The sequence below is a fragment of the Apodemus sylvaticus genome, chromosome 7, assembly GCF_947179515.1.
Source record: "Apodemus sylvaticus chromosome 7, mApoSyl1.1, whole genome shotgun sequence".
Taxonomy (NCBI): Eukaryota; Metazoa; Chordata; class Mammalia; order Rodentia; family Muridae; genus Apodemus; species Apodemus sylvaticus.
Window position 1 is genome coordinate 131,227,555 of NC_067478.1, and position 10,761 is coordinate 131,238,315.

Below are 10,761 nucleotides of genomic sequence, written 5' to 3' on the forward strand. Positions count from 1 at the left end.
AAATTTTATACTTATAAGACACTTATTATCTGATACAAAAACAATAGAAATGAATGCAAGACTAAGAGATAGTCAGAGAAAATAATGTATTCACAAGCAGAAAAGCTGTGATAGAGAAGAAACTACTTAGTCACCCATCACTTGGAAAGGGCTCTCCTAGGATCACATTCTTTCCTTCACGTGTATACGTCCTCTGGTCAAATATTAGTTATAGTTAGTAATAAATATTTGATATCCTGATTGCCTGTGTAAGCTTACCCTCTAAAAACCAGGCCCCTTGAGTGAATAGCAGAAGAGACAAAGAAGCAGGGAGAAAGAGAAAAGGCATAGAGGGAAAGTTTACATGCAGAAGGGAGAGGAAAAGCGACAATAGTCCTCATCTAACCCACAAATGCTGCCATCTTCTAAAAGGAAGTGAAAAGAAACTACTTTCATATCACATATCTTTTTTTCATATCTAAACCTTCCTATTCTCAGTCCAATCCACTTAAAAATGCATTGTACTGTAATATAATTTGTCTATTGTGTGTTAGGTATCTTTAAGGCTTTGGAGCCTGAGGGCTCCTGAGGGCCTAAACATTTTTTAATATTAGTTATGATAGCACTGAGGCAGTAGAGTTGCCACACATTAAAGACTCTCCCAGGAAACATAAATCTCAACACACACAAACCCTGTATAGTATAAATTCCAGAAGAAAACATGGTCATTTAAATAATTCTCTAATTAATTTAACTGTGAGTTGGTTATTCTGGTAAGACTGTTTTAGGAAGAGAATGAGCTGCAGGCCCTTACTACCATGGAGCTCAGAGGACTGAGCTGCGCCATGGGGACCCCAAGTAGACTGGCGTAAGCAATGAGGCCCAAGTCAGCTGAGTTCATCTCAGTACTGCCAGTAAGCCAGTACTCTAAATAAAAGTACAACTTTTATTAAAGGTTTAAATTATTGCAGATTTTTAACCACTAAACAACTAAAACTTCAGGATCACAGCAAAATACTTCTTAAGTGGAATAATAAATATACAACATAGCAAGATTTTATGATGCTGATTCAAAAGTATGTTTGTTTTTAATCATATTTTTATCCCATATGAACAAAATTATCTAAATTAGGGGGGAATTGATTTTATCATAAATCTGTACAAGCAATTTTAAATAAAATTTCTGATTCCTTGGTATATTTTTATGTACAAAAGCTATGAAGCCAGATAATCACAATCCCAGGTAATGCCCAGGTATTTAGTTGTTTAGTTAAATCTGCTTTATCTTGGAATCTCTATTTACTATCATTAACTTCTTTGTAATAATTTAAAATTTTAGGCAGATGATTACTTATGTTGATGTCGTTTAGACTCAGTGCTACAATTCAGAAAGAAAATATAATCATAAACTTATACTCTAAAGTAGCAATTAGCATACTTACCTTGTAAAGACCTTTACTACCTAAACTGGTCCTTGGTCAGCAATACTGGAGATACCCTTCTCCTTGTATGATGATTACTGCAGAGTCAGTACTTTGATGGACACCACCCACATATCCCTAGCTAAATCATAGTGTATGGGGCGTAACTTGATATCATCTCTATTCTTGTTGAAGAAGAAAAGTGCTCTTCCTGGATTCTGACTGTTTGCCACACGTATGTGGGGGAAAATTACAACTGTTCATGACGTCCAACTAGGCCAATAGTTTTGGATTCACAGTAATTGCATACATTTTTATTTAAAAATCTCCCCAAGCAGTATGTGCCTGTTACATAAAGCGATGGAGCAAGCCCCAGTTTTATGTCTGAGTCTAAACCTGGGCCTACAGTTCAAGACATAGAGCCTACTGTGGCCTTTGCTCTGTCACTTTACCATGCGATTCTAATGTAGTTTTACTTGAATAACATAAAATAACATATATAATGTTATTTATGTTATTTTCCACGTGAAGAACTCCTGTAAACCTTGCCGTTTTGAAACTCAGTGAGGCAGGCGTCTTAGACAAGCTGAAAAACAAATGGTGGTACGATAAAGGTGAATGTGGACCCAAGGACTCGGGAAGCAAGGTCAGTCGGTGCAGTTCGGGGCTCTTGTATGTAAAGTGAACAGTAATTGGGAGCAATTATCCAACGTTTATGAAACTCTTAAACACTGAAGTTTTCTGTGTACCTAGTCATTACTTAATTTAGAACTTAATGCCATAAATTTCAATCATAGAGCCTATCCATAGACAATAAAGCTGCTTCCCAATAATAAAGATTTAAAATAAACTAAATTAACTTTAAATATAAATAAAACAATAGGATTATCTATATTGGTTTCAAAGCTATTTACCACTAATCTTTTTCAGGTTTCTTTTCAGACAAAGAGACCATAAAATATGTGTTTTAAAAGTTGGTCCTAAAAACAGGAAATGGGAAAATGATCACCAGTTATGGGGGAGGTCAATATACTAAATGACGCTCAGGGTCATTACTAGATTACCAAGCATTCCACTTTATTTCACATTTCTGTTTTGACAGATCAGTAAAATAGACTTCCAGATCTATTCTCTCCACATAAATTATTTCAAAAATCCGTATTAACAGTGCATTTCCACAATTTCTAGTATTCTTTGTCCATGAATTTTTCTTTAGAGATTTGCTTGTTTTTATTTTATAGGCATGTTTATTTGCATGCATATATGTTTCTGCGTTCCCAGATGCCAGAAGCAGGTATTGAATGCCCTGGAACTCGATTTACAAACAGTTGTTAGTTGTATTTGTATGCTGGAAAGCCAACCCAGGTCGTCTGGAAAGCACTCTTAACCACTGACAATCTCCGCAGTGCCTGCTTGTAAATTCTTTACAGTGTAAGGCAGAAACATATAGGCTGAGTCTGTGAAGTACAAAGTTACATGTTTAATGATCATTGGAAAAATATCAATATTATCACTGATTCAGCAAACATGTGGGTTTTTGGTTTTTTGCAATAATGTTCTATAGATAATAAACACATTAATAGTTTATTAATTATTGTCACAATTTAATATCTTCTAATCATCTGCTTGTCTATACATCTAAAATTAAGGGAATACTATAGTGAGGATCTGAACTATAATATTTACTATTATAGTTAGAACCTAAAATATTTACTATTAGGCTTTTTAAGTGACAATGAAATTTTTCATCCATAAAATAAATATAAATCTGACCATACATAAATAATTTGTTTCTAAAGTTGGATATATTTCATTAGAATTTATTTTTAAAAAGCAGGAAGTGGTGACATATGTCTGTAATGCTAGAAATTGAGAGGCTGAGGCATGAGGATGAGGCGTCAAAGCTCAGCTTCAGCTGTAAAGTGTGCCAACCTAGACTACATGAGACCCTGTCTCAAAAAAAACATTAAATTAAACTAAAATTTTAATGTAGTATAATACTTCCTGTACATTATATTGCATATCATTGTTCTCTGTAATACAATAATATATTACATACACTATTGCTAAGTAGCATATAAAATTCAAAATTAATATTGTTAGTGTATTTATGGATATACTAGAAGAATAAATTATGCATGCGCTGGTGCCTTATAATTTATACATGCTTGATAAGCTAATGATGAATAGTGAGACTGATAATTTAAAGACCCTTAGTTCTGTAAAGTGATAGGTGTGAACTAACAACTGTTCAAGAGAAACATTAAACATAAAATGATCTTTTAAAGAATGTAAAGGCCAAAGATTCTCTTTTTCATATTCTGAGCATGACATTTTCAAAGTTTAAAATAAGTCTTCTTATGTTTCCCTATGTAAATATATGAATGCTTACATTTGATTAAGTATAGTGCTTTTCATTGCACATTTAGAAATGATAAAATGTTTGGGTTTTATTGAATGTAATTATATGTAATTTTTGGTAATTATCATAATTTTTTCTCCCAAGAGCTTTATATTTACATCTATAAACCTGCATCAGTGACTTATACCTGTAAATAATTGTCAGCTAAATTAAGGATGTACTTTAGTTGGCTATTTGGATTTTGTGTGCCCCTTTCCCTTTTGATGTGACATTCCCGTAGATAACTGCTGTGTCTTTATCCTTTCTAGGACAAGACGAGTGCCTTGAGCCTGAGCAACGTGGCAGGCGTCTTCTACATTCTGGTTGGCGGCTTGGGCTTGGCCATGCTGGTGGCTTTGATAGAGTTCTGTTACAAGTCCAGGGCAGAGGCGAAGAGAATGAAGGTGGCAAAGAGTGCACAGACTTTTAACCCAACTTCCTCGCAGAATACCCACAAGTTAGCAACCTATAGAGAAGGTTACAACGTATATGGAACCGAAAGTATTAAAATTTAGGGGTAGGACTTAGGGCCTACGCCAGTGAGCGGGGGATGCATCCTGTGAACGCAGTGTTGTGACCTGTCTGTCCTGTGGTGGTATTGCTTGCTTCTGATTAGAGCTTTCTATTTTTGACATTTTCAGTGCACAGTGGTTCTGTTTTTTTGTTGGCTGCAGATGTTCTGTTTGAAACTTTATGTTGCCAATAGATATCTGCATTGCAATGGTCAGAAACATGAAAACATGTTAGAATTGCTCCCCAGAATGTTGTAAACAGCATAATTTCCATAGAATTGAGAGAATTTGCAATTAGATCTAAGCTTTCCTAAACAGAGATAGGATAAACTGCTATAACAACTCATAAATGCTAAGAATATAAGAGCAACACCTATTTTAAATAATCGGAAACCTAGAGACTTTCCCATTTTTGATCAAGTAACAATTTTTTAAAGAAACAATGCATGTAAAGAATCCAGTCCATAAAAGGACTGTGTGACTCTTAGCTCCCGTCTCACCTGTTATTCCATTCACTGTTCATCTGTCAGTATCTGAAAGAATCTCTCTCTGTGGCTTTCTCATCTAGCAATAATCCTACGAGACCAGTAAACAGACTATACTGCCAGAATTTTGGCTGTGATTCACATTTATTACATGAGCTTCAACTTATAAAAAGTCCCTCTCACACACATATTCATATATATAGAAGAAGGATGTAAAGACACACAAAAGTTTGCAGTGAGATACATTTTTTTTCCATTTTGCTTCCCTTTTACAAAAAAACATGTCATTCACGCTTATACCGACTGCTCATGTCCCAATAAAAATGACATACATTCAGGAGAGTACAGGAGGAACTGTCCTGTTTCAGAATCTAAATATATACATCTTTCCTCTAATGATCAAAAGTGTTTTTAAGATAAAACCTTAATGGATTTAGTTTTGGTACTGTTCTTCAAAAATCAGAACTCAAACAGAACCACTTTTTATTTGTTCTGATTACATAATAAATTAGTCTTTGAGCCTCAGAGTGAGTACCTGGGGCAGCTAAAACTCAAGACAAAAAAATATAATTTGATAAAATGTATATCTGAGTTTGTATGATAAAAATGTAGTTGATTTGATATTTATTAACAGAGAAACTTCTGGACACATGTTATGTTCTGAAAGGAAAGAATGAAGCCATTCCTGATAATCTAGTCCTAACTGCTTCTCTCACCTTCTAGAAAGCTACGGCTGAACATGTTTGCACAAAGAATTACATTGCGTTTTTTCTCCATTTTATGAAAAATATAAAAACTAAGCCCTCAGTTCACTCAGATGAAATCACAGTAAGCAAATCTTCTAGTAAGGTCAGGAGCTTTGAGAGAAATCATTTGAAAGTTCATGGAAATAGTTACACTGATTTTGTGCAACAGTTGTTAACCATTAAGAAAATTCTTTTATCCTAATTTTGCTGAGTTGAAGAGTGATTTTCAAAATGTAGAGAAAATATTTGACCCGTGTCAACTGGAATGAATTTTGTTATCAATTTTAAATTATCTTATTTTTCTGTCACTAAAACAAATGTCTTACTCATTCCAATCATAGGATAAATCCAAGATGGAGAGGCAATATTTGAAATTTTACAAAAAAAAAAATAAAAAATAAACAGTGAATGCTAATTATCATAAGTTGCTGAAGAAAAAAGTTAAAAATCTCCAGGTTAGGTACACAGAACTTTTACATCATAAAGTTTTTTAAGTTGAAGCCTGACATTGAAATTCATTAAATTTATCACCTTGAATGCTAAATCTGAGCTTTTAAAAACTACATTTTGAATATAGACAAAGCATTCAGAGTCATCTGATTTTTATTTTGAAGTCAGTGTCATTCAGAGTTAATAAAAACAATTTGTACCTACAGAGAAGCCTTGGGAGAAAACACTTTATTTTACTGTCAAACGAATATGTATTTCCCATTTAAAAAAGTTTATAAAGACTAACATCCTATTCATGACTAGAATCCTAGCATTTCGAAGGCTGAGGTAACAATATTGAAGCAAATTTTTGGTTTGCCTGCACTTTATGGTAAGCTGTAGGCTGACCTCGACTATGGACAGAGATTTTTTTGAAAGAAAAATTAAAAGAAAGAAAACAAAAAAAAAAGAAGAGGCTCTATTAACTATAATTAATGGTTGATAATTGAGATAGTATCTAAATAAAAAATCTGTGAAAACATAACTGGATCCTTTACTACATAGAAGATCTTCTTGTGGCTACAGACTAGAGTGATAGTTCAGATGGAGAGCAGCAACATTCAGTTACCAGCACCTAGATCAAATGGCTCACGGTCCTCTGTGGACACACACACACACACACACAGACACACACATGAGAGAGAGAGAGAGAGAGAGAGAGAGAGAGAGAGAGAGAGAGAGAGGCAGACAGACACACAGAGAGATATACACACATTCACAGATACACAAAGAGACACATATACACACAACTAAAAGTAAATCAAGGTAACTTTTAAAAATCAGGTTTTGATTTCAAGGGACTAATAGATGCTAATCAAGTAAGAGTGTCATTTTCCCCTAAAGTCTCCATTATATGCCAAATGATTCAAACATGAAAGCTATTGACAGCATGTGGACTGCTGTTAGATGTGCCTTTTATTTTAATTACAGTTAATAACTACACACAATTTGAGTTGTGCTTTTGTTGTCATCAGGATGAATGACTTTAAACACTTTTACTCCAATAGCTTTTAATACAATAATGAATTTAATTAACATGTAACCAGGCTAACATTTACCTTCCAGAGCATATCAAACACTAGAATAGACTTTCCTAAAGATCAGGGTGATGGTGGCACATGGCTTTAATCCCAGCACTTGGGAGGCAGATGCAGACGGATTTCTGAGGGTCAAGGCCAGCCTGGTCTACAGAGTGAATTCCAGGATAGCCAGGGCTACACAGAGAAACCCTGTTTCAAAAAACCAAAAAAAAAAAAAAAAAAAAAGAATTTCCTAAAGAATTAGATAAAATTCAGTCCAAAATATACAAATGCATTATATACAAGAAAGTCCTAGTCCCTACACAGTTTAGGGGACATCTCCTTTACCTTATTTTTCTCTTCTTAATACTTGGAGTTATTTGCTAAGATAAATTTGGAGGCAGTAAATGCCAAGTAGTAAGATACACATGATCACAGAGTCTCTTTCTCTTCTACATGTGTTACTTTCTCCTACCTGAGAAGTTAGGAAATAAGGATTTAGTGAGCATTCAGAGGTGAGTCACCATTCCTTCAGCACGAGACCCCCTGTGGCTATTCCATTCCATGCATTTTCAAATATGGCTACTTGTGATGCAACTTCTTGAAACATAAACTTTAAACGTGAGCCTTGATTCTTAATAGGCATAGAGTAAACTATATGTCACTAACTGTGCTGTTCTGAGTCATGTCTATAATTGGTGGGAATGAATGAAAGTGTGTGGATAGGTCTGTGTGAGGAAAACAGGAAATACATATATATATGTATATATATATACATATATATATACATATATATATGGTTTAGAAATTTGTCATGATTTAAAAAACCAATCTTTGCATCATAAAGAAAACAAGAAAATACTATGATTTATAGAATGTCCATGAAACACAAGAAAAGTTTTAAGCTTCTTTGAAAGAATTAGGGTATAGAGATCAGCAAGTGAAAAGAATCTTCCTATCCAGATTTGCTCAAAAATAAACAGATTTTTAGGATATTACAAATATCTTTTAAATATGTAGAACCTAAAACTTTAGGCTAATTAATTTATCTCCAGCTGTATCTGAGCTTTTCTTTCCTTCATATGCAATTTGCCTATGGCCAAAAAACACAGGGGAAAAATGCAGATGTCTAATTATTGATATTTTGGTGTTTGATGTGCCACAGTTTGTTAAAGCAACAGAAATATCATAACACCTGGCATCCTCTGTTTCCTTTTCATGCAACCCAGCTGACTTTTTCCGAAGCCATAAGAAACAAAGCGAGGTTATCCATCACTGGGAGTGTGGGAGAAAACGGCCGTGTGCTGACCCCCGACTGCCCCAAGGCCGTACACACAGGAACTGCGATTAGACAAAGTTCGGGATTGGCTGTCATTGCATCGGACCTACCATAAAAACCAAAAAAATAATTGAGTGCCTTAATCAAACTGTGTTGGTGACTGATGGAAACGTAGCCCCGAGGGACAGGCCAAGCGTGGGTCTTGGCTAAACCCATCCTTTGGCTGAGAGCAGGAAGGAGATACTGAGGGCCAGACAGAACCAGTGCATGAGTTCAGCGCGGAAATGCAGACTCGAATTTTTTATCAGGAAAACTCACAATTTAGTTTTTTTGGGGGAGTGGGTGGGGGATATCTGGGATAGGTGTATTAACAGCTTCAGATTTCACTTGAGAGCACTTAAAACTAATCAGACTGGCCAGTTAGCGCATTAAACTGTGAAGTTCTTTCTCAGAAAGGTCTTGGTCACCACAGCAAGGGATTCAACAGTTAATAGAGGTCAAGAAACCTGCTGCCTGCGTCTCCAGAACACCCATATAGTCGATGGAATAGTCTGCAGGTGAGACAAGCAGTCACTAAGATGTGATAAGACAATAATAAATATGTAAATCCTGTGAAAAAACAACACAATTTAAAGAGAGTATTTACAGTTACTTTGGAAATAAAAAAATACTGAAACATGCTTGCTTTTTAACTGAAGTAAATCCAGTAGAGGACAAAACAATTGTTTTTTCTAACCATCTTAGGGAACAATACATTGCAATAATTGCTAATAATGCCATCACTGTAATAAACTCTAGAGACTTTTTTTAATGTAAAAGTTGTTGGTCACCTTGTTTCCTGTAACCTTCACTCTGTCACACAAGTTGGTTCATAGGTTGTGTTTGTCTATCAGAAACAAAAAGAAAAACACAAGTGAAGAAAATGTTGGCATGAAGTCATCCATCTGCAATGTAGAATTTAAAAGACTACGGGTCACTCATGTTATCAATATAATTTATAATCCTGTTCTGTGTACAAAATTTTGGGTTTTGTACCCACCCCAAAGAATAAAACAACAGTTCTTACAGTATCTATCCACAGAGTTTAAATTTCCCCCCTATTATTTGAAAATCTCTGAGACTCCATATTGTAGAAGTCAGGGAATAGGCCATAAAAGAAAATGTAGCTTCTTTATTATTTCTGCATACTTTTTCTAGATCTTGCTCATTTGTTACCAGGCTAAGTTGTCAGAGATAGAGTCCTTGAGTCTGGGACTGAACCACTGCTCTAAAACCAACATACCCTGCGTTGGGAATCTTACTTGACTCTGCTGCATAAAGTTCAGTGCCTCTTGGGCATTCCCCCTCATTCTCACACTAAATTCTTTGAAGACACTGATAACAGTTTGTGGTAGACTACAGATGAAAACTCAATCCTTATTTCCACCCAGTAATTGTGAATAAAATTATACCATGGTTATTTTTAAGAAAACAAAACCGGTATGGTTCAAAAGGTCAGCTTCATTTGAAATGATGAATGAGTTCAATGATACAGATAAAAAAAAAATCACAGATTGAAGGATCTTTGCAGAAAGCACAAATTAGGATGATTCCAAAAGTGTGGCCTTGAAAGATGATTTGAGTTTTCACAGGAGGCGGTGTTGGTAAGATCCTAGAAGGGAGCAGCACACAAAGCCACTTCTTTCTTCGGTGTCCCATGTACAAGGCTTGTGCACCCAGGTGACATGGTGAGGGCATAAGGTGTGATGCCGTGGAAGTACTGTCAGAAATATGGAGGATTGATTTCCTTTCCTCAATGCTTACAATCCCCATTCAATATCTGTGTGTCACTACAATGTAATCCTTATAACACGTGTATGCACTGTCCCTCGGGAAAGGTTGCTTCTCTGTTGTTGAACAATGATTCATTTCACAACCTAGGCCTCTCCTTGGTGTCTTCCTGTCCTTCTCTCACTCCTACCCAAGCTCTCAGCCAGAAAATGGACCTCCACAGCACACAGAACATGGCATTTCTGTCTTTCCAGTCTGTAGATCTTCTGTCTTTACCTGATTGTCACGCATCCTTCAGTCATGAAATTGAATTTTATGTGTACTGAGAAGATCTTCATGATTACCCACCACTCCTGCTCATGACACTGGGTTATGTGCCGTTCTTTATGTTCCTTACCCATCACAGCACTCCTCACACTGCATTGTAATTGCCTGTGTATTTGTCTATAAACTACTAGACTGTCAGCTCCTTGAGGGCAGGGACTGTGTCTATCTTGTTCACAGTTGTATCCCCAGCACCCAGCACAGTGCCTGGCATATTGTAGGTGCTTAATAAATATTTGTTGAATGAAAGAATGAATTGCGTCAATTTAATTAAGTTGAGGCAAAAAATATACCATATTTCCCCCTTAACAGTACCGGGATATAAGTTAGGAAAAG

The 10,761-nt window shown here is 35.6% G+C and overlaps 1 protein-coding gene across 1 annotated transcript; it reads left to right on the plus strand.

Annotated features, from left to right (window-relative positions):
• Nucleotides 1-824: 824 nt before the first annotated feature.
• LOC127689863 (glutamate receptor 4-like) lies at nt 825-8,615 on the plus strand. Its single transcript, XM_052189419.1, has 4 exons — nt 825-847; nt 1,932-2,046; nt 4,071-4,205; nt 8,282-8,615. The coding sequence occupies exons 1-4, from the start codon at nt 825-827 to the stop codon at nt 8,444-8,446; spliced, it is 438 nt and encodes a 145-aa protein (XP_052045379.1). The 3' UTR covers nt 8,447-8,615.
• The last annotated feature ends 2,146 nt before the right edge of the window (nt 8,616-10,761 follow it).